The sequence below is a fragment of the Pyxicephalus adspersus genome, chromosome 4, assembly GCF_032062135.1.
Source record: "Pyxicephalus adspersus chromosome 4, UCB_Pads_2.0, whole genome shotgun sequence".
In the NCBI taxonomy this organism is placed as follows: Eukaryota; Metazoa; Chordata; class Amphibia; order Anura; family Pyxicephalidae; genus Pyxicephalus; species Pyxicephalus adspersus.
This window is the reverse complement of record NC_092861.1, coordinates 30,075,121-30,099,454: the sequence shown is the minus strand read 5'-3', so window position 1 is coordinate 30,099,454 and position 24,334 is coordinate 30,075,121. Positions and strand designations below refer to the sequence as shown.

Genomic DNA, 24,334 nt, shown 5'->3' with positions numbered 1-24,334 from the left:
GCAGCAGCTCTAATACCAGAGAGAACAGGCTGCATTTTAAATGTCCCCCCCCCAATTCAGGCTCCCTGACTAACTGGATTAGACCACCTGTCACCCATATGCCATCTGTACGTCTCAACTTTCAGAAGGCAGCAACCAAGAGGATAATCAGCCTTATGTCTGCTCCTGGAGAACTCCTTTAGTTACTCTGAATGCAGATTTTTTTTCTCGCTGCCCCTCCCATGAGACCCCTAACATAAAGAGATTATTTCCCAGCTCTTTACAGACTGGCTTACTTGTAACCCATTCTCTGCCCCAAGTGCTAAGCTCTGAAAGACATCTACATGCAAACATGTGCCCTATGTGCCAAAAGGCTACTAATCCAAATATTATCACCTGGCTTATATACAGAAAAATAAAGATTTCTTGAAATGGCAACATACATCGGAAATAGGAATTTTGTTTGGGCATGTCCATTACCTTATATTGATACACATTTATTAATAGAAAATCTTCTCTCCTTCTCTTCGCAGTCTTTATTGGACTCATCAGTAATGTACTGTAAATGTTTAAAATGCATGCAAATAGATATACATCATAATAAAATGTTATAACAAAATATATGTGAGTATATTCTATTTTAAGTTAGTATAAGTTATAATTATTTGATTTAAACATAATAAGTTATAATTGTTTATTTAGTTGTAAAAGAAATCCTGTACTTTGAGAAATATATACCATGTCAACCTTCCAAAAAATGCACATTGTCAACAGATATCCTAAAGCTTCGAGTTCTCTCCAATAACATGAGATCAGTACCTCTGCATTGGTTATCATCTCTACATATGGAAGGATCATTTGATTAGGTATAGCCAGGAACTTACCAATATGTTTTCAATGTCCTTTAGAAGGTATCATTGGTCATTCACCATCACAGGGTGCCAGGAGAAACATTTTTGGCAGGGCAGGTAAATGTATTATAGCTGTAATTACAAATTATTATTACATAGTATTTATATAGCGCCAACATATTACACAGCGCTGTACAAAGTCCATAGTCATTAGCTGTCCCTTAAACGAGCTCACAATCTAATGTCCCTACCATAGACATATGTCATTATTAGTCTAAGGCAGTGGTCACCAACCTTTTCGGTCCCGTGGACCACTAAAATTACCGGCTCCTGACTGCGTATGTGCGGGGAGCCGGGTGTCACTCAAGGGGGAAGAAACCTCCCCCATAGTGACGTCATGATGATATAACACTGCCCACTGGGATTTGTACAGGGGACATGGTCTGCGGCCGGTGTGCTCCGCCAGCTGGGTCCTTCTCCTGACCCCGCTCGGGGGTGCACCGTCCAGAGACGCAGACCATCAAATTTTTCTCATGGACCACCGGTTGGCGACCGCTGGTCTAAGGTCAATTTTAGGTGGAATCCAATTAACCTACCTGGATGCATTTGGATGTTTTGTAAACCACAGGGAGAACCTGCAAACTTCATGCAGATAGTGTCCTGGCCGAGATTCAAACCAGGGACCTAGACCTGCAAACCCCAGAATGCTAAGCTGAGCCACCATGCTGCTCACATTATTATTAGTGTAATGGGTCACTGTTGCCATTAAAGGAGCTCAGCTCACATTTTAAACTTGAACATAGAAATGCTTTATAGGAATCCTTTTAGGGTATGATATAAAAAGCTAACATTGCTGATGTATGGCTCCATAGGCTCCATGGCTGTCCTAAGGATCCAGTCATTACAAACTGGGAAATCACTGACCTGGAGCAAGCAAGTAATTAGCTGATAAGTATATGCTCCTCTCTGGCATGGTTGTCCTTCGTCATTGCCTCATTTACTAGCCAGGATCAGTATGACAATCAAGGGAGTAAATTTGTACCTTCAGCATCGGCATCCCATATTTTTGTCTGCATAAGCTTACTTCACTGGTAACAAATAGGTTAAAATGTGAAAAATGCCAGGGTAAAGGATAACAAAAGTGACTTCAATGGACAGATGGGGATATTAAGCTCTGCTATAAAATATGCCAAGAACTTACAGACTTATAATTATTTTCATGTGTGTCACCTAATTTTAAAATATACCAGAATTTGCTGAGCTGCAGGTATTGTTAGAAAACATTATAAAACAAAGGACATCCAAAAAAGAATTTGGGACAATTGCAACGATGACTGGAGAAGATGCTGATTGCAGTGACCATAGAACCTCAGAATAGCAGGAGGTCAGTGGTAGGTCTAAAGGAGTTGTAAGGATTACCAGCAAGAATGGGAGAGACTCTGCCAATGGGGCAAGTATGACCTGAACAAATCACAAAGCTGAGCTAACAATACAAAAAACAAAATTGAATTAAATCAAATTCCATTTGAAGTTTTCCTAATGATATCTAGGAGCCAACAAACTTCCTTCCAAGATTTCCTTGGTTTTCTATGGAATAAAAATGGAAAGAAAAATGTACGCTTTTTCTCCAGAATGACCAGTGATCATAAAAAAAAAAAAAAAGGTTAGTACACCTTATAAGTTCCATATAGCAAAAGTGTTACAATGACAAACAAGGAAAACAGAAATGAAAATGTATAGGAATGGGTGTTACAGTACATTTGTAGTAAAAATTTTGTTTTACCAAAGCATTCCACATTATTAGGAGCCAAATACAGTAGCAAAGTGATGTGGCTATGGACAGAAATGTGTGTGTACCGGCCAGCAGGAGGCGCCATACCAAGAACAGTGCTTGGTAAGCTAAGTGAAGGAGACATAAAAATCAAACAGAGATTCTGCATTATTCACTACATCTAAAAAAAAAAGTTTTGCTGGACATGGTTGGCCTTGTACGTGACTGTCATATACCAGTTTGACAAGACAATTCTGAAGTTCTTCAATTCATCAGGTTCTTCAGCCTTTTATGCCTAGGTAGGATTATTACATATTATACAACCAAGTCAACATTTAGCGGGACCCAAATTTCTGGCATACAAGACACAACACAGCTGCAGATTTCATCAATTAACTTTTACTGTATTCTTTTATAATAAAAATAAAAACATTTCTGCAGTTTGACTAAGATGTGTATTACAACTATTATTTACAATACAACTCCAGTTATTTAGTAAATTTACACACTGTCACTGCTGCAGATAATAAAACATTATATCTTCATATGATTCTGCACTTCTCAGAGGTCTTTAGGTGGGCATTTGATGTCCTAACAGTGCTGATGTGATAACCTGCTCTAATATTTTATAACTGAAAGGTACATTGAAGAATATTGACATCTTGTTGGAAAAAAAATAAGTACTGCCAATAAAAGTTCTGGGTTGAAGGTATTAAAGTTGGAGTTCTTTTTTTTTTTGCACCATGCCTGTGTGCATTTAATTTTAAATAAAAAAAAAAATTATATATATATATATATATATATATATATATATATTTCTTTTTTTTTCATAAATATATATATAAATATACACTATAAATATATATAAAACTATGCCAGAGCTGGGCTTTTAATCAGTGTGGATTTGCTCTGTTCATAGTAGATGCAGGATATACCATTACAATGACTGGGCTCCTCAAGGGGTTTTCAATGTGTTTCCAGGTTGCCTGTGACATGTATCCATTACCCCCAGCCGGTTCTGGAACTCCCATTACAGATCGCTGCTAAAGAGCGATTACTATGGGGTACCCAACACAAAAGCTTATAAGTCTATGTTCATAAATAGACTTGTACAATCCATTTGTTATGTAGTATTATGGTGAACACATGGAGGTACATAAAAATATTAGTAGCACTGAGAATTGTCTCTAAAGGCAGCACAAAAATGAACAGTACAGAGACAGTGACAATCACTGGTAATCAAGTTCATAGAAGGCTACAATAATAGACGGGTACACCGGTCAGCTATCTCCTTCCATAGAATGCATACACCTTACCAGGCTTCTGTTGACATGATATCTATAAGAATGATAAATGTCACTATTGTAGATGTGCAGGACTCGGAGGTCCTAAAAGTCATTATACCAGTTTGAGCATCTCTGTAGTGCCAACTCCCATTCAGACATTGCTTTCTCATAATCTTTAGGTTTACGCTGTGGTTCAAAAAGAACTTCAGGTTGTCTCAGTTTCTTCAGTTCTTCCTTACTGGACCAAACACCTTGAAACAAAAGCCATGTATTAAGTAATAGAAACAAAGTTGGTATTTTTATACTTACTGTGCTTATGAAGCTGACGCTTCACTGGCAAGCCTATCTTATAATAAATTGTTCTAAACTTTTACTTTAGCAGCAAGTCACACATTCTAAAATACCCACCTACACCTAGTCCAGCTAGAAATGCTGCCCCCAAGGAGGACATGTCTGTGTGTTTTGGTTTATCAATAACTTGGCCAAGCAAATCTGCTGTCATCTGCATGACAAAACTGTTGTTGCTGACTCCTCCATCGGCCCTGTGGGGAGAGAAACAAATCAACACCATGTGTGAAGTAAAACTAAAATGATATATAAGGTCCTTGTGTACATCCCACAGTCCAAACATTTACTGCAGTACAGCTCCAACATTGGCTGACATAGGGTATAAGAATCATCCTATAAGTGGACTCTTCTAAGGCTAGAATACATTTTTTTTAGGTGTACGCCATATATTTTGCAGAATCCAAGACACTTGCCCGATTTAAAGCAATCCTGCGGCTTCTCTGCATTTAGTGATGTATATCAGAGCAAGGTACATCACAGCATTGGACAATGAAAAGATCTTCATCTAGCTCTTCACTTGAGTTTCTTTATGACCCACACACAATATCTTCATGTTTTCTAAAGCTGAACTTCAAATAAATCCAGCTCTGTATTCATTAATAAATAATTTAATTGATTTGCTTGTTATCAACCTCCTGCAATACCACGGCTCAGAGTTTATCAGTGGTCTGCCTGTCCTTGTGTTGTATCTCTGTATGTAGTAGCCTATCTACATTTTATTTCGATTTCAGTAAGTTTTGCAAGTTCTTAGACCTTCTTTCTAGCAATCCAACTCATGCCAGAGGTACTTACAAATTGGACCATATCATGAATGTACCTGATCTTTGAGATTTTAATAGAGGTCTCCCTGCGCATTGTATCATAAAGCTGCTTGTTCCTAGAAGAAGAATTTAAAAAGATAGAATCAATGCTTTTTTTAGGTAATGTTTCTGTATTTAAAATCTGATGCAAAATAAAAGCAATACCTAAAGTTCATTTAAAAATTTCTAAACAGTGCATAATATTTCTCAATATTTTATTTTCCATCATGTTGAAGACCAAAACAAATCACATAAAAAAAGATTGCTATAGTATGTAAAAAAAATGTTCCTTTTGAATTGTAAGCTCTGTTGGGCTGGGTCTTCTCCTAAGTCACTGTGACCTTCTTGTTCGTACTTATGTATGTATTGTGCAGAGCTGTGTATTTTGCTGGTGCTTTATAAAAAAAAGTAATAAATAAAATAATATCCCCAATATTGCCACGGTGCATGCCAACTTTATTTTCATCCTGGCATAGACCTTGTTTGCCATTCTATAAATCCCAAGATTTAAGTTTGTTAGTCAGGGGATTGTAATTGTAAAATCCACTTAAATTACCAAAGCATTAGCCTATACCTGCATATTAATAAGCACAGCTATCATAATTAAGAATAATCTAATCTAAGTAAATATGTGACATACTGTTAAGCTACGTACACACTTCCAATTATTATCGTCGGAAAACGAACGACGAACGTTCCTGCACGATATATATGAACGATCGTATAGCACCGATCCTGCACATAGAGGTAACGACACGATCGTTCGTAGATATTGTACACACAATAGATACGATCGTTTAAGCGATAAAGGAACTATGTGCACGACAGGAAAGTGAACGGACGTTCGTTCATCACGCATGCTCTGAACATGGACGATCAACGAACGACCGTACACACGAACGATGTTCAACGATCGTCGCCCAATCCGATCCGCCGGTCCGGTCGTTCGTTTCCAACAATTTTCCTCGTTCGTCAGCGTCGTTGGTTACTTTTTTACGAACGATTTTTTGCCCAATCGATCGTTCGTCGTTCGATTGGAACGATAAAAATTGGAAGTGTGTATGCACCTTTAGGCCCTACCGAAAGCATTGCATACAGGGAATTGTAGTATTGGCAATGATGCCCAAAAGCACTCTGAAAGTAATATTCAGTCAGCCAAACACAGGAAAATTACATTTGTTTTTTTATCAGAAAGTTAACTCTAAAATCCCAGTCTGTGGGGTCACAAAAATATATGTAAAAATTTTTATTAGTAAGCAGCCCACTTTCTTGAACTGAACATATTCATAAGAAATTTTCAGGCCCATTTGCCAGCAATACATGACTTTGGAGCTTTTCCGTTCTTAAATATGGTGGCTGTATTAGTTTTCAATTGAAACTCTCCCCATCCCCTCCAATATTTTATCCTAGTGATCCCCCTATTATCACGTTTCATTTTCTGCCCTGGGTCACAGTAGTGTTCCTGTGAAATTCTGTCATCCTAGGCCAGTCTATTGATTTGGACTTAAACACCACCTCTATGACATTACATAGGGAGAAGAGGGGTTGTAGTATACATTAGCTGGCTGTAATTATTCAGTATAGTACACAGAACGAGGATCCTGGATTTCTACAGGTATTTTGTTTGCAAATGCAGAAAATTACTCACTTCTATGGACTGATCAGCTGCATTTTATTACATTAATGTTCTTAGGTTGACATATACTTTAAAGTTTTTACCGTTGAGGATTTATAATCATTTCTGTTTCTTATAGATTTGTAAGTATATTTTGTATTTTAGGATTGCTAAAAAAACATGCACACAGGATGACTTGAGCATTCCATATATCCATACCTAAATGCCACAGATTCCAGTATAGCTCGTACAAGGTGGCTTTTGCTGGTGGAAGGCTTTAGTCCCATGAATGAAGCGCATGCATAGGGATCATTCACTGGAGCCTAAAACAGACAAAACACTGAGTAACATAACACACTCCCCGCCACTGCCTCATATGTTTTATAGTAATAGATGAGCACTTACATACATGTACCGGCAGCAGGAAGGGAGAAAACAGACAAGTTACAAGCAGACAACACATGCTATATGCATAATCTCTGTCTTCTAGAGCGAGATGTACATGCATATAAAACAAACTTACAAATGCAACAAAGAAATTTAAGAATGATGCTTGTGCTTGTTACAGGAAAGATTTAGGTTGCTTGTGCATTGATCCTTTCACTAGGACCTGAAAAAATTACCTCCTACAGTGAGGATGCAATGCAGCCAAGCCAGATTTCATTCTCTGGGTGTTACAGGTGTGGGTGTTCCAAAGAATGTGCCATACATCAGCTATTATGTCTGCACTGCAATAGACCAGCCCACACAAACAGCTATGTCTAATAAATAAACCACAAAACAATGCAAGAAGGGTTGGTATGTGGTTGGTCTCCCATGATGCCGAGCTCTAGTGCCATTGCTGAACAAGATTGAACTCAAACACACCCTTTTGCTGGAATTACTGGACGTACCTGTAAACCTGTAAATGAGGGTACAAAGCATATTCCTCCAGAATCTGGGACACTTCTAGCCATTTCTTCTGTGTCTGCTACATCTGTGTAGAGATCTTTAGAAGGAGAAAAGTTTTATAAAAGATATATATCCACAGCTGTAATAGACATAAGGGGTACCCATTTGTAAAAGGTAACGTCTTTTATGCTGGTCCTGCAAATGTAAATCTGTTAGGTGCATATTAAAACCAAGGGGGAAGTAGGCCATAACAAACTATTTTTATCTATTCCATTCAATTTGTTAAAATACATCATTGAAAAGGTATGCCTGTTCAATAAGTGCCAAAATATAATCTCTGATCCTGCCAATGTTGCAGTCTGCAGTGTTATATCACGTATTATTATTTATCTATCCTGATCACCCCCTATGCATTGTGGATCAGGTGAGTGGTTGGTAATCCGTGGTCCTAAAACATTATCTTTTCTATGGTGAAAGCATACTTCTCCATAGACATAGATATATATATACAGTAAATTAACAATGTCACTCTGGGACAAGAAGTGTGTTGCTGTCAGGATCAAGAAAGAACAAATGACTGGAAAAAATAAGACTAATGGCTACATGTTAGAAAACAGAGTAAGAGGAATATTATTCAATAACTATGTAAAAATGTCCGTGTAGGGCATAACACCACTGTACCCAAAATATTCCACATATTGAGGATCCTTAATGGAACTAGGGAACACAATTTTAGCTGAATGTGCTGTACTTGTAAAATAATTACTATGATGTACAGTATAATCATGATTTTTCCCTCACTTACTGTAAAATTAACCACAGGACAGGAAATGAGAAAAAATGCATCAGGGACACAGATAAAAAAGGGTTCTAGCCTTTCCCTACTCCATTAAATGATACAAAAATTTCACACAAATAAAGTTTATAACAGAATTCTAAATATCAATAACCCTTCCCTGTTTTTTTTTCAAACTAGAAATAAAATATTTGACTTGACCTCCACTTTAATACAACAGTTAAATACTAAAATATCAGCCTTCTCTTGGTACCCTATGTCATAGGGCAGTGGTATCACTTCACAGGGCGATTAGTCTGCTCCCATCCAGCCAATGGTTCTGGGATTATGCAACTTATGACTTACTTAGCACTTACTAAGCTCTTGTGCCCACTTTATAGCTGTTCCGATATCCGAGGCATTGCCCTCTGCTATACACACCACCTCATTGCCAATCTTCCAGCCAACCAGGGGATACAGACCTGTCAGGTGAAAAACAGATCAATAATTCTCATGCAAGACATCATCATCCTTAGTATTAAATAAAGTCTGCTGAGAAAAGCCAATTTTTATGCTACCATCCGCTACCTGCTATTGAGGTGTGCAGATTGTTCCCTGTGTTAATTGCCATAAATGTTCCTGTTCCCATTGTCAGCTTTACATCTCCCACATCAAAGCAACACTGGCCAAACATGGCAGCTTGCTGATCAGCCACCTGTCAGGAGAAAAGAAATAATTGCTGTGACTTATTAGCTACATTGGTTAGTTAACCATTTTTGATTTTCCACCAATTAGAGGTATCTGAGTGACCTGCATTTTAAAGGAATTATAAAACAGTCATAAATACTTACTAGTGCCCGAATTGGAATTGGTGTTCCAAATATACTGGGATTCACTACTCCAAAGCTGTGGCTGCAGACAGAACATGAAGCCATAATCACAACTGATGAAACTTGCTGCATGAATATTGCATGATGATAAAGATGTCAAATATTCCTGACCTTACCTGGTGTTCTCAACAGGAGGAAATAAAGAAAGGGGAATGGAGAGTAAAGAGCAGAGAAAAGAGCTCCAACTCATCTGGAACAGAAGAGGAAAATATTACTTTTGATTACATGTTAAACATATTATTCTTGCTGAAATATGAGAACGCAAGCAATACAAAGTCTCAATAGATTATATTTTAGGAAAGTCTAAAGAACCCTATGCAGCTTTAAATCGGGGAATGATATATAAAAATGGATGGGTTGTCACACAAAACCAATTGGGTTTAACATTTTAGCTGAGACATTGCATTGGAATGTTTGCGTTGGACTGAACCGTTCCTCCAATAATGAAATTTATAAAATTGCATTTGCAGAACACTTTGAATTTTCATAGCAATAATGGGACACCATTACATATAGTTATTGTGTTCTATAATCATAGTTTTCATTTAAACTGAATTCACTCTTATGTGCATTTCTCTGTTCGTTGTATTTCCTGCCGTATGACTGTCATATGGCCCATGAGTCATATGATTACTGCCTCTACCAAAGTCCTCTTTGTGCCTTGTTTTTGTATGGTTTCTTCTTTTTTTGCAACCATAGTGTGGTAAGTGACACTTTCCAATGTTTAATTTACTGCTAGGTCTGTCTATAGTGATATTTCATTTGTGATATCACTATAAATTTCTCACCTGATGTAGTGGTTTTAGAGCCTCGTAGGGGAGAAAAATGGGCACAGAAGTTTCAGCCTGGCAAACCTCTATATACAGAATTTAATTCTACCACTCTCCACTGTTTGCAGGTCTTTGGAACTGATGATGGCATGCAAGGAGTCCCCTATTCCCCTTGTGTTCAGAAAGACGTGTGTTCGTTAATAATCACTCTAAACCCATGGATAACAACTCCCTGTTCACTGTTGGCCCAATGAACTCAAGAATCTAATAGACCTTAAGAATATTTATTATAGAATGGCAGCTCATTCCTAACTTGACAACAGTAAAGGAAAGATTTAGATAAGGCTAACAAATAAAGGTTCATGAGCAGGTTGCAAGTAAGAGTCTATAGATCAAAACACATGTGCAGGTCTCTATACTACTGTTGGAAAAAGTACAATGTGGAAGAGACATAAAATTAAAAAAAAAAAAAAACCCTGTGGATTTAAATGAAAACTGTGTGAAGTCCATTTTATTTAAAGACACATGCCCTCCTAGTTTCAGGATTTACAGGGATGTTTGAACACATCATGATGGTTCTGACGTTAGCACTCTGGCCCTTGCAGCACTAGGTCCTAAATTGGAATCTCGGCCAGGACACTATCTGCATGGATTTCGCAGATTCTCTGTGTTTGTGCGGGTAACTCCTGTTTCCTCCCACATCCCAAAAAAACCTGCAGTTAACCTAAATGGTTTCCCCCCCAAAACGGACCTTAGACTGTATTAGGACACATGACTATGGTAGAGACATTAGATTGTGAGCCAATTTGAGGGACAGCTAGTGACATGACTATGGACTTAATTAAGCTCTGCATAATACGTTGGCAATTATATAAATACTGTGTAACAATAATATTACCACAGGAAGCAAGGGAGGTTGGTGGGGAATAGTTACTCCTCTGACACAATCAAATGTTCATATACATTTCAGCTTGAATTATTGAGCTCTGTCAACAGGATGTTTTAAACAGAGCACCTAAGGATAGACAGAGCTTAATCTCAATACATGAACTATTAAGATGCAGTAATTTGACTAAAACAAAAGAAAAAACAAAGTAAAAAATCGTTAAGTTTTACTTTTTGGTCTAAACATAAATATATATTAATGGAACAGTATACATACAATTTGAAAAGTGGTGTCACACCCTAAAACAAAGTCCTGTTTTTTGTCCTGTTTTGACCTAACACAAGCATGTTGGCTGCTCTTCCTCACAGATGGTAGTGCTATAAATCAGTTGACCACACGTGCATAAAGGAGTCATTTGCATGTCTCTGTTCATCCTCAATACAATAAGACAGGGCCTCATAACAAAGCCCCCATCTGCAGCAGACTATTATGCATATTTTACCCCTAAAAGTGCTGACCCCCCATTCCAATCTTCTGATTAAAACTATAAAATGACTGTCCTGACAGAAGCTTCACTGCTAAGAGATCATGATCACAGCTGAAAATTGGGGTTACTTTGACAAAGGGATGCTTGGGGTTAATGAAGCTATAGGAATAAAGACAGTCCAGAAATAAAAGGCTGTCTGGACTCACACTATGGAAATTGGGATTTCCAGCAATTGTAGTACCGGTGTTAAATTCATGGCCATAACTATAAATCATGGTGTATAAAAGTGGACACATTGCACCTAAAGTAGCACTTTATTCAAACATGTGAAAGGTGGCTGAAAAGAGTAAGTGCTGGGTCCAATTGACAGACACATGTGCCTTCAAAATAAGTTCACTTTAGATTTCTCCAAACCCAGGTGCCAAATGTGAGGGCATCCTGACATACAAATATTAAACAATATGGGTTTGTAAGAATGCTCCTTTCCCTTTTCTATTTTCTTACCATTACTCTGATGGGTCAACAGAAAGACTTAGAATGTAAAAGGAGTCTAGACACTGAAAAAGTTAGGTTAATATATGTATAGTAGGACACTAAGAATTATGGGCATCTGGGGTGCAGAATCAGAAGAGATGGAGGCAACATAGAGCTGGTCTCTTGTAAGATGATTACCCCTTCCTGAAGACCACCACCAAAACTGACAGTTTAGCTTCATGCGAAACATTTCCTTCTACATTACATTCCTTCACCTAATGCTCATTTTTAGGAACTCCCTTATGGGTTAGCTGAATTTTTTAAACGTTTGATACCTTCTATGTATAAAAATTGCTTTAGGAATGAGAGAGCAGATCCCGATTTTAGTTTGATGTGTAGAACCACAACAACCTCTGCAGTTTCTAAGTAAGGTCCACATTAGATATTTCAGCATGTACGTTTTTTTTTGCTCTGCAACAATCTTGCTTATCATTAGCAATGAGTACCTAATACATATGCCCTGGTTTTCTCACCAACATTAACATTTCCAATAAGAGGGACACCTTTCTTTTTGATAGATCAGAGATCTGGGCTGATGTGTATAAACAGCAGACTTTAATGAATATTGACTGGGATGGGGTTCTCCTCTACAGAACGTTTCTCCTTTGTATCTCTCTGGCTTAACTGCTTTTCTTGTGAGATCAGGGACACTGATTTCCAATTTCTTCTACAGTGAGTGAATTCAGAGGTGATTAGCAATGAGCACTTCCAGGTTAAAAGAAGTTAGATACCAGGCAGCACAGAAAGGTATGTTGACAACAGAAGGGTGAAACTTTAGAATCAGGAAAAAAGAGTATGGGAAGGGGGGGGGTTGGGGTATTATGGATCCTAATGTGGGTCATACAGCGATATATAAAGAACATGTCATCTAAAATCATATTTTAAAGTAAAGTAGGGGTGAATTAGATGCCCCTTACTGCTATCTGAAGAGGTTACTACTTACCTTTTGTCTTGCTGACAAAGTTTTATTAGACAGTAAGTGAAGGGAAATCCCCAAAAGCACCAAGGGGTGCCCCAGGTCCTCCCTTTAGATTGTGAGCTCCTCAGAGGACAGTTAGTAACATGAATAAATAATAACATTATTAAATTCTGTAAAGCACTGCGGAACAGATTAACGATATATAAATAGAAGAAACTTTGTATAAGCTGTCACTGCTAAGTTGGCAAGCATTCCCTGCCAATGTATGTAGGAATCCTGATCTCTGAAGCTTAACCCTACATCACTGGATCATGTCCGACATTGTGTGTAGACATCAGTACTAGTGGTATCAGTACACACAGTGGAATTGTTTGAAATGACTTACCAAGTAAGGGTCAAAGATTGCTGTTCCACTGGCATTTGAGTAATCCGTTGCATGAACAGATCCTACAATACATGAAAACATCAGGTCATTTCAACTTTTATTTATTTTATGTTTTTAACAGAGGAAACTGTTTAAGAGGCCATCTTTGTCAAGCTAATACATACAATGCCATTTTAATATCTCTACCCTGGCGAGCTGACAACAATTCACATCTTCATTAGGGTAAATTGATACTTTAAACTCCCATTCTAGACTTCCTGGAGTCATATTAAATAAATGATGTGTGTAGAACAGAATGGCTTCACAAGCTTTTGTGATTCCCGTCTGTATTCCTGAGTGATTAGATGAAGATGACATAGTTCCCCATGTGGCTTTAAATGCTGAAGTATATTTCTGACACTCATTAAAACTAAAGAAACTATTTGGATGAACAGAAACCATCTTCATATATTATATTGACTCTGTTACACACACTGCAACCTGCTCCATTTATCAAAGTTGGTACAATGGTGGGGCTTAGCAGAGTGCTTTCCTGCAGGATGGAGAAGAGCCATTTACCAGGTTCTCCTCAAATCGCAGAGCTCTTTCTGCTACACTAAAAGGGAGATTGCCATGGGTCTGAGCTCTGTTCATCTGGGCCAGTATCAGAGCCAGGAAGCTGGCAAATTGCGTAGCACACATGCAAAGCACATTTTTTTTCTCTTTAATAAGCTGCAGCATGGCCTTGGTGTAGAACCTGGAAAAATAAGAATCTTCACTGGTAATACAAAAAAAAAAAAAAAAAAAAAAAATTATGGAGCCTAGACATTTATTAAATAAAAAGAAAATCCACACAAAAGCTAGTCAAAACCTGAACGAGAGAAATTAGGCAAAAAAAATTTAATTAAAGGGAAAAGGTAGCACAGATATTGCATGGGACTTAAGTGGTTACCCTGAAATAATTCTTTATATATAAGGAACACCAAATACAGAATACATTATGTAGATTCCTAGTTTAAACACTAGAGGGAGCTCTGCATTAATAATGACCTCAAATACTTTGAAAACTTTTTTTTTTTTTTGATAATACCACCCACACTGAGTGACCTCTGGTAAATGAGTCACTAAATATATTATAACATATAAACAATAAAAAAAATGCAGAATGTATAAATATTATATGGTACTGCAAAAAAAAACACTATGAACTAATAAAATATTCAACAGGGTTCATTATAATCAGATCACAGAACAAGAATGTAATCTTAAACTATATTTACACCAAAAAGCTTTGTTCATATCATTATTTATAAAGTAGGAAATAGTTAAGTTGTGTAGTTCCCATCACATTAATTTCCTGTGACACTGGTCTCCAGGAAAAATAAGAGTAAATCTCCCTAATCGGGACCCAAACAGCAATAATGACCTGGCAAAGGTTTTTCCCTTAGGATTTTGGGTTTAGAGAAACGGAGTATTGCAGTGCAACAGTCATATTAATAAAAAAATAAATAAAATGATTCCCATGATCCCGATTGCCAGTGGCTTATTTTATCAGTGGTGCATTAATGAAATCCTTCTTTTTTCACTCCCAGAGGATTATACACAAGTAAGACAGAGACAGAGATTCTACTGTTGTGTACAAAAAGAAGACAGCTGTTTCATCCCATACGTGGTGTCTGATCTGTTCCACAGCATTTCACAAAGGCTGAATGGGCCCCAACACCATGCACATGGCCAGATGGCACAATGACCCTTCCAACAGAGAAGTGCAACTATCATTTTTTTTCCTGTGGTCTATTTGTCTTGGGTCGGATACAAATGAACATGATCTGTGCTGCTTTTCTAATGATTCGTTTTCTCTGCCCTTTCTGCATTTCCAGAAAAGAACTCAGCTGGGGTTTGCTGCAGCATCCCAACCATCTGGATAGTTCAACAGCCTGAGGACGCTCATTATGAATATAATACTAAAACAATGAACGGATCAAAAAAACAATACAGTTGACTTTCTGTTTACTTATTAAGGGTCAGTTGCAGGTTTGGTCTTTTCGGTATATGCGGTATGAGTAAAAGTTTATTTTGTGGATTTATAGAAATGCTTAGCAAGAATATAATGTTTCATCAGGGTGATATCACTTCTCACATAATACCTGCAACAACTGGGGAAGTAGATGAAACAAAGGATGATTTGTTACCAATTGTACTATTTACCACATTAGCTTAGATCAGCCTACAGGAACCGATGCCAGTACAGGTAGTCTCCGGGTAAAGGACATCCAACATACGGACGACTCCTAGATAGGAACAAAGAGGGCTTCCCTGCTTGATCCTGTGCAGGACTGAGGCTTTGAGGGGTTGGTTTGCATGACTTGCAAAAGAAATCTTTCAGCTGAGACTGAGCTCTTCTGCAACATCTTGTAACTCCAATGACCAAGACAAACTCTGCAGTTGTTTCTTTTTGCATATCAAAGCACAGCTTGCTCCAGAAGTTAATGAATGTCTAGGCCCCATAAAGATTTTTTTCGCTTTGTTTGTGATTAACTCACAGTGAGGATTTTATACAGTAATTGACACCACGCTGCCTAATATGTTAAGACAAACATCTGTCCTAATTGCATTTATTAAAAAAATGTACCTGTTCTGACTTACATACAGAATCAACTTAGGAACAAACCTACAGTCCCTATCTTATATGTAACCCAGGAACTATCTGTACATTCATTCAGTTCTGCAGTGTCCTGCTTGTGTTTGTGCTGCTGGCATTAGCTCCTGTAGTGGTTTTGGGTGCAAAGGATACAACAATATCTCCTACATGCTGGAGATTTTATGCGAGTAGCTCAATTATAATTATTTATGCTAAATTGAATTATTAGATTGTTATTTTACTAATCTGTCACATTTTTTTTCTTTTTTTCAATATTTACTTTGATTAGATTTGATCTCTGTTATTCATTCCCGAAGAAGCAGCCATATTTCTGTAAAACACGTCAAATGAAATTTCCATCTTCATTGTAGAAATTAGCCTAAGAAAGTCACTCTTGTAGAGGTATACCTACAAATATTATTTTACTTCAGTATAACATTGAAATAAATCCACTCTATATAGATACAATATGATACCTTCTGCTTTTATCACGTTTTTGTAATGTATTTATATATTTGTGTGTGAAATAAAATGTTTTGATTTTACTATGTAGCCCGATTTTCTCTAAACTCTCTTGTTCAAAAAAACTTTACAAGAAGTTTGTTCATTATCATCATTTTTTAAAACCAGGTATAGTGACAGAGTCTCTCTAAATGCAACTGAACTTTGTCTGTATTCACCTTTGTTCCACCGATACAACATATACCCTAGAATGTGCTAACTTCATTTTCACTTTGGCTTCCTACAAGTTCAGGATTTTAGTTGCCATCTGGTATTTCTGTTCTTTGACTTGTCTCAGTTTATTCCGTGATTATTTTCTTACATGATGTCAATATCTCCTAAATAGGCTGTTTATTTCTAATTACTTGCTTACAACAGAGGAACTACATTCTAATGCACTAGTAGGAGTGCGAAGGGCGTTAGTGTAGAAAGTTTTAATTATTTTTTTTAAATGGGCATTTCTAAATAAAAATAGGAAGGGTAGAAGGGTAGACAACTCTTTTATTTAAAGTGAAAATTTTGTTTGTTAGTGTTTTTTTTTTGTTTTTTTTTTTAAGTGCAACATCCTTTGTAGGGTAGTGCACTTCATTAAGGTAGTGCAGCTCCGCCCCCTTAATTCTTGAATGCCTAGGCTATTAATGGGAGGGCAGAGCCTACCGGGATACCTACGTCGCGAACCCCAGGAGGCTCTTGACTGCTCCTTTCATCAATAGGGAAAAAAACTGCTGATCTCACACATGCGCAGTGAGATCAACAAGTTTTTCACAATCCATGCCACCCGATCTGGCGCCTGTGCAGTGTGAGTTCAGGTGACGCAGGAAGAAGAACGCAGAAGAAGAGAGGAGAAGATGTTGGCGCCTGGCGCTCCCTCCGCGCCAGGCCAAAGACAGTTAAAAGGGCAATGCGGGACCTGATGGAAAAAAACTCCCTATGGATAGACTGCTCTGTGGGATTGAAGGTAAGTGTGTTTTTTTGTTTTTGGGTTTACTTACGGTTTAAGAGGTTTTCCTTCTATTTCTGTTGTGTTCATAAAATAAAAAGTGAGGGAAAAAAAAAAAAACAATCACACTGAAGGGGTTTTTCCTCTTTCCTCCTCTATAAGGTTTTGTCTATTATACAAAACTGTTTCTTTAGATTTCAATTAGGATTAGGGGTTTAAAAAAAAAAAAAGATAGATTTTTTTTTCCTGGATAAAGGAGCTAAGTTTGGAGCATCTGAAGTTTTTATTGCTGTGTCCCCACTGGAATGATAGAACCCACAACGCTCCTGGTGAGTATAGTCCCTGAAACAAAAAGTGGGAAAAAAAGGGGAATCCCAAATTTTAGAGTTGTCCCCACAACAAGAGGCAAAGGGAAATGCAGTGGGGACACCGGTTTCACACAATTGTTCCTCACTCTGGTAGATTTCCTCTAATATCCAGTTAGGTCTCTGCCATTGGAAAAATCCCCAACAGTACAGAAACTGCAAAGAAAGATTCAGGTGACCCTTCTCTATTCTTTACAAAATTAAAAATTTGGCAATTACCGTGTGTAAGCCTGTAATTAACATTTTGGAGCAGTCACATGGCTATTTTCACATCATCACCCATTTTGCATAATGCGAAAAATACAGTGGGCTTTAGATGCAAAAATATCTTACAAAGAACCATTTTTCTAGCTGTGGCATTCTGGTTATTTCATTCACCTCTACTTCTTACCTATACCAGTGGATATGATGATTAGTAAGGACTCATATGCATCTCTTGGTTATCATTGAAAGAAATTGCCTTGCAACGACAGGGCATAAACATTATTTCAGCAACTGGACAGGTTTGCTTACAAGCTTCAGTATAACCCCCACTCACCATCTGTAAGTTTATATAGCAGCCATGTATCAATGGTACCAAAACAACAGTTCCCCTCATCTGCTGCTTGCCGAACCTGCAAGAATAACAAAGTCCAGTTTGCTCAAGTTTAAAAAATTTACTAATATTATGGATGTTTGTGATGCTGGGGAAAACAAAAATTGCTACTACTACGTGATACTATTAAGTCACACTTAAAGTGGAACTAAACTCTGTTTCTTAAAAATGCTGACATGAAGACTTTTTGTGCAAGGCTCTTCTGCCTACTTTTCAACATATTATGTGACTGTGTACCCTTAAAAGAAAAAATACTTGCAGCCAGATTTTAAATGGGAAGTATATAGATATGAGGATTACATTGAATGGGTGGGAAAATTATAAAAAATAACTCTTTCACTAAAATGTCTTGCTTTTTCTTGGATCCTGATGGTCCTGCAGAACTCCAACGTCAGTTTACTATGTTTCAATTTGGCTTGAACCACATCTTCTAAGCAGGACTGAAGTTAAAACAGGCGATTTATCTTCTGCACAATAAAATAAAATGACCTGCCTGATAGCAACTTTTTACCTAAACTCACCCGTCTTTGCCGTCATGGATGCCAGCATCTTCATCCAGTTGTCTTCAATTTAGATTCCCCAGGCCATCTTGATTGGCCAGACCAGCAGAAGTCAGTCATTCCAGGCAGAGAGCTATGGATCGTACAAAGAACTATGCATGGGAAGCTCAGTGTACCATAACGAAAGGACTGCAATCAGGCAGGTAAGTTATTTTTATTGCAGAATCACCTGTCCCCTCTACAATATTTTATTTTAGTTTGTTTAGTTATAGTTTAGGTGTAAATTTACAGTATCTCCTTATTATTAGCAGAACACAATGCTTTAATGTTGGCCTATCTTTGAGAGTAGACCCAAAAGACAATGTCCCACAGCCAGCCACTCTTGAGCACTATATGCCTGCGTTTCCATATCAGCTGTATTAGATACATCCAATTATTGGAACACCACCAAAAGTTTGTCCTCTTTATTTAATTTAAAATGAGGCTCATTGGCTACATGTGTATTCTGACTAGAGCTGGATATTTCTGACAAAGACTTTTGCTGGTACACAAGCAGAATTCTCTTTCACTCACCTCTGGTATATTCTGTAACACCCAGACCAGGCGCAGAGACACATGCTGAGTGGTGAAGTTGATTAAGCTGGCTGCCAGGAATCGTTTTCTTCTAGTGAAGAAGTGAAGGAATTTGCAAGAACCATGAACTGCCTGCAAAAATGGTTTGAATAAAAATATTTTTTATTTACATGGAATAAAAAAAAAAAAAAAAGCTTTTCTCTGTGACAGATCATAGGTGGGTACATATAATAATTTTGTGGCTCACACAGCAATGATGTATGTCTTGCATCTATAGGCGATAACTTACAGTACAAAACTGAACTAACTGGAATAGCTAAATGAAACATTATGGACTTTCTTTCTAAACATTTTTGTGGCAAATGTCATAGTGACAACAGCAAATTTTCCTTAAACCCATGTATTATGTTAGATTTAAATTGTAAAAAAATGCATGGATCTGCATCCTGCATGTGAGTCCATTGGTGGCTATAATAGAATACAGTTTAAATAATCATGGTTGGGCAAAGAACACAGGTTATTATACAAGACTATTATTACTGTGAAAAAAATACCCAATCTAGTGACAGTTAGCAAAAGTTGGATGTAGTATGGAGAGAATCCACAGTTCTGAACCTGTGGGTTCCAGTATTCATTTTGCAACATCTAATGCTTTTATTAATTGATGCTGCTTATTTAAACCTAGCATAGAGAGACAGGGGTACAACAAAAACAGACACAGTGCAGGACATGGCATTGGGAGTTGGAAATGAGGCAAATATCAGCTATAGAGAGACCAAAGGCTAGTATTTCTCATCTGTTAACATGGGGGAACCCCTTGAAATAACTTTTAGGTCCTCAGGGAACCCCTATTATAATTACATTATCCACAGCTCAAGTTACATTAGTGTGGGATGAATTCCTCTTACCGTACAGGAAGACAGTGGAAAAGATCATCGACATCAGTGGTAACTGACCCGAGAGCCACAAACTGCTCATTGCTCAATGAACCCCTAACAAACTCTGCAGAAACCCTGGTTGATAAACACTACCTACCATAGGCAATATTGGTGACTACTCCGTTTAAAAAAAAAAAAAAAAAAAAAGTTAAGGAGGACCCGCATTGAATGTGCCCAAAAAAAGTAATAACCACCAGTATTGCCTGTAGTTTCCTTAAAGTGGATTATTTCCTTATTGCTGACTTATTATGCCTTGTTCAATGTTTTGTTCCCATGTGGAGGTGGCTATATGATTAGAGAAGTGAAAGTCAATTGCTTAGTTTTCAAATTCAAATAAACTTTAATATACTTGATGAAAGGAATTATGGATAGACCAACTTTATAATGTTTTAGTTGTAGTTATGGAAGAAGAATGCTGTAAATGAGTGCAAGAGAAGTACCTGAACTAATTATGTCTATACTTGTTCCAGTTCAGATATTGTAATGAAGTCAAAGTATCAGTGACTGTCTGGCTGAGCAGTCTGAAAAGAGTATTCAGTAACTGTTTTCTCCATTATTTTCCCTTTAAAGAACAGTTACCTTACAGAGCCGCCCTGAAACTTCTATGGCTTGGACATGGCTCTTCAAAGCTATCCACAAACATTGCTTGGCAGGCATATTATCCTTCCATTAGTGCATCACAACTGTTATCAATGTACAACATATTACCTTTAGTAGCAGAGAGCTGTTCCAGGAACTGACCAGTTCAGCTGCCCGTAGGTCCTGCCAGCTGATAAAATTATGAAAAGGTTTCCCTGTCCTCCTGCAAAAAAAAAAAATCATCATTTTTGTCCTACTGGTTATTTTTTTTTTTACATATCATCAGAATTTAGTGTATAAGATTAAAAATAGGTGCACCAATACTGTAAGAGATGTAAAGCCTTGATTACACTGATGTCACTTTAAAACATCTAAAAACTTGTATAGAGAAAACAATGTATTTTTAAACATGTATATCAGTGTTTTTACAGGTCATATAGCAGAGAAGAGAGGAGAACACTCATAAATGTTTACATCCAAAAAATGCCACACATGTAAATTATATGTAGTGTTTTTTCCATTGTAAAAAAACATCTGTAAACTAGTACACTAGAAATTTACCTGTAACCCACATACCTGCCTGAATGTGAAATGAGTGCAGTCATGGCCTGGTTGTGCTGTTACTATGATTGGTTAGATATGCTTTCCTTGTTTTTAGCTCCAGCTTACTGTACATATCTACCTCTAGCAATAAGAGTAGCCAACTTATGTCTGGAGTTAGCAATGAATGTTTAAGGACCCACTTTTAAAAGGTTAAAAGATTGTTTGGCAGCTAATGCCTGCCAAACACCTTTATTTAGGTCAAAAGAATTGTGCTGCAAAAACAGTTATAATTGCAGTTTGTTATAGTGGTGTTACAATGTGTCAATATAATAATAATAATAATGTGTAGTGCTGCAATATAGCAAATGCTAGCTGTAGTCATACTATAGTTTAGAACTGTTTTAAAAAAACTATTAAAATATTTGGTATATATGTATAATATGTGTAAATGGACAGCAATTGATCTTGTCAGGAATTCCGTTCAAAAATGCTGTGTTGTTAGCTGACAACTGGGAATAGTTCTGCCTCTGCGCGGATCAGGTGACGTACCGAGATGCATGCGTAAGATTGGCATTTTTTTCAGTGGCTGCAAAAGCCCTTGATATCGGGTATGGGCAGAAGGAGCAGCTTGAAGGCTCCTGGGATACACCACATAAGTATCCCAGGAGGATCCCATTCCGTCTTTACTGTCGCAGAGGGAGACAAGAAAATGTTTACCTTATATAAAAGGGCTATCTTACCTTTCATATAAAGTAAAATTTTTGGTTATATGTCTGCCTAAAATCTTTCCACTGTGAGCTGCAGTGTCTGGGAGGGGAGGCATGTGAAGGACAAAGGCGGACAGGGAAGCTAAAGGAAGTTTTTGTGAAGGAAAATTTGACTGAGAGGGTAGAGGACGTTTTTCTGTTTATTAAGTTTGTTCATCACATAGTAACCCGATTTGATACTTTTTCAAGCTGTCATTCAGCTTTTACTTTTTCTTTAACACTACTGTCACCTTTTCTTTTCAATACAACAACACATGTAGTAGTGGAGATGTTCTGACTTACTTGTCCCAAGTAATGAAGGTGGCCCTCTGTGTGGAAATTCCAAGTCCAGCTACCTGACTCATGTGAATTCTGGCATCTGCAAACGAGTATCAAATGTCAGCAATGAGTCAATATTGATTTCAAATCCATCTATAAACTGTGGTTGAGCGAGCATGTCAACTTTCTGCAGATTACCTTTCACAGCCTCCTTCACTACATTCACAAACTGCTCCCATAATACTTCAGGGTCAAGTTCCACATGGCCACGACAGGGATACAAAACTTTTATCTGTGATGGAAACAAAGAAAAACAAATAATTTTACAGTGATTTCTTAATGTGCAACAGGGGTTATGTCCAAATATGAGCTTTGAGGGACACATTGAGGTGCAGTACAGCCCCCTATACACATTATAGAACAAGACCCACAAGACACTACAGTAAAGTCAAGAAAGCACCTTGTTAAAAAGTGCTTTTGTGTCCACAACTAAATGAAGCATGTGCAGGCTTTGGAAGTGAACTGTGAATAAGTCTTACTAGCAATAATGTCATGTGGTCATAACTTGTAAATAATTAAATCTGTAGTCATTGTTATTGGTAATCCAATAATAGTCGTGTTTAACCCAGAATTTTTTTAAGCTTGGTGGAAACAAATTGTAAGCTGGTGGCAGTCCCTGTATTGTGACCCAATTCTTCAGTAACCACCCAAAAACAGACGGGTGGTTACTGGAAAGTGCTGGGTGGTGTGCCCAGATAAATGGGGCTGGGGAGAACACTGCCCAATGATGCTATGCAAATTACCAACAATGGGATTTCTATAATAAAATAGAGGACTAATACAAGAGTGTTGTTCTCTCACTGACTAGAAGAACAAGGCATTAACTGATGGAAATACTACGGAATGCTACTAGCTGGTGATGGAGTGATTCCTCGCACCTGAGCAATACACAAAGAGGTTAATGTTCCCCTACTCTGTAAAGTGATACCACAAGATGGTGGATATGACATGGACCTAACCTAACATAGCATAGCATATACAAAAATTGGAAAGCAGCAATCATAACAAACCACTTGTAAAAAAATTGTATATGTAACGCTACAGAAGTCTGCACAGATAATACAGGAGATTGTCAGAGGCTGTATACAGGCTGCATGTGTGGGTAAAGACTAGACAAAGAGTAAATGCACAAAAAAAGTTTTGAGGATTTTTTATGGGATTTTTATATGGGACTGCTAGAGATAACTGATGTTATAAATCTTTTCCACCAGCTTCAGACTGGGTTCTAAAAGCCCCACAGAAAACAGCCAAGAGCGGTACCACATATTTACATGTTCTGAATGTTATTCCCCCAAACATGAACACACATCACATTTCATTCACATGAATTTTCCCATTCAGAATCTTTTTTTCTCAGCTGCAAGAATCATAAAACTGACAACACACGCTTTAAAATCATGTTTACTTTTTTATATTGCCATCTATTACAGGGGCTGATGGGAGTATAGGATGACATGAACAGAGTCCAATCTGTATCTTATCTGTAAATTGACTAAACTATTGTCACCCTAACGCTTTGCTAATTGTCGGGGGAATCACAAAGGTGGAGGAGGCGATGTGATTTATCTCCATACACAGAAACAAACTAAAGCCTATAGTACAAAGGCCACCAATTATACGTAGTAGTGCAAAAGTTCTCCTGGTAGTGCTTGTATTGGGTCACTGTGCTGTATATAACCTATGGAGAAAGCAGAGATGTGGGAAGAATGGAGTAAAATCATGTCTACAATTTTTTCCCATCCGGCTTTAAAACATTTCTGGGTTGAACACTGAGTGACCCACAAGATGTATGAAAGTCTGACATTCACTGAACCATTCCCTGGAGACTCTTCCAGGTCCATATGTTTTAATAGCAGTAATGTATTCTCCACTAGAGAATGTTTTCTTTATAAATAGACCTCCTAAACT

General features: G+C 37.6%; 1 protein-coding gene across 2 annotated transcripts in view; it reads right to left on the bottom strand.

Annotated features, from left to right (window-relative positions):
• Positions 1-656: 656 nt before the first annotated feature.
• Positions 657-24,334, bottom strand: part of GK5 (glycerol kinase 5) — a 28,104-nt gene continuing 4,426 nt past the window's right edge. Inside the window, exons 2-16 of one of the 2 annotated variants that reach the window (XM_072407660.1) lie at positions 22,565-22,658; positions 22,391-22,466; positions 20,928-21,021; positions 19,282-19,413; positions 18,152-18,227; positions 13,188-13,249; positions 9,323-9,396; positions 9,168-9,228; positions 8,905-9,031; positions 8,694-8,798; positions 7,544-7,638; positions 6,870-6,973; positions 5,053-5,112; positions 4,296-4,429; positions 657-4,138 (exon numbers count right to left, since the gene is read on the bottom strand). In XM_072407660.1, coding sequence (XP_072263761.1) covers positions 3,990-4,138; positions 4,296-4,429; positions 5,053-5,112; positions 6,870-6,973; positions 7,544-7,638; positions 8,694-8,798; positions 8,905-9,031; positions 9,168-9,228; positions 9,323-9,396; positions 13,188-13,249; positions 18,152-18,227; positions 19,282-19,413; positions 20,928-21,021; positions 22,391-22,466; positions 22,565-22,658 — 1,443 coding nt within the window. In that variant the 3' untranslated portion in view covers positions 657-3,989. The remainder of the gene's footprint in view (positions 4,139-4,295; positions 4,430-5,052; positions 5,113-6,869; positions 6,974-7,543; positions 7,639-8,693; positions 8,799-8,904; positions 9,032-9,167; positions 9,229-9,322; positions 9,397-13,187; positions 13,250-18,151; positions 18,228-19,281; positions 19,414-20,927; positions 21,022-22,390; positions 22,467-22,564; positions 22,659-24,334) is intronic. The other variant, XM_072407661.1, reaches the window with a different exon arrangement.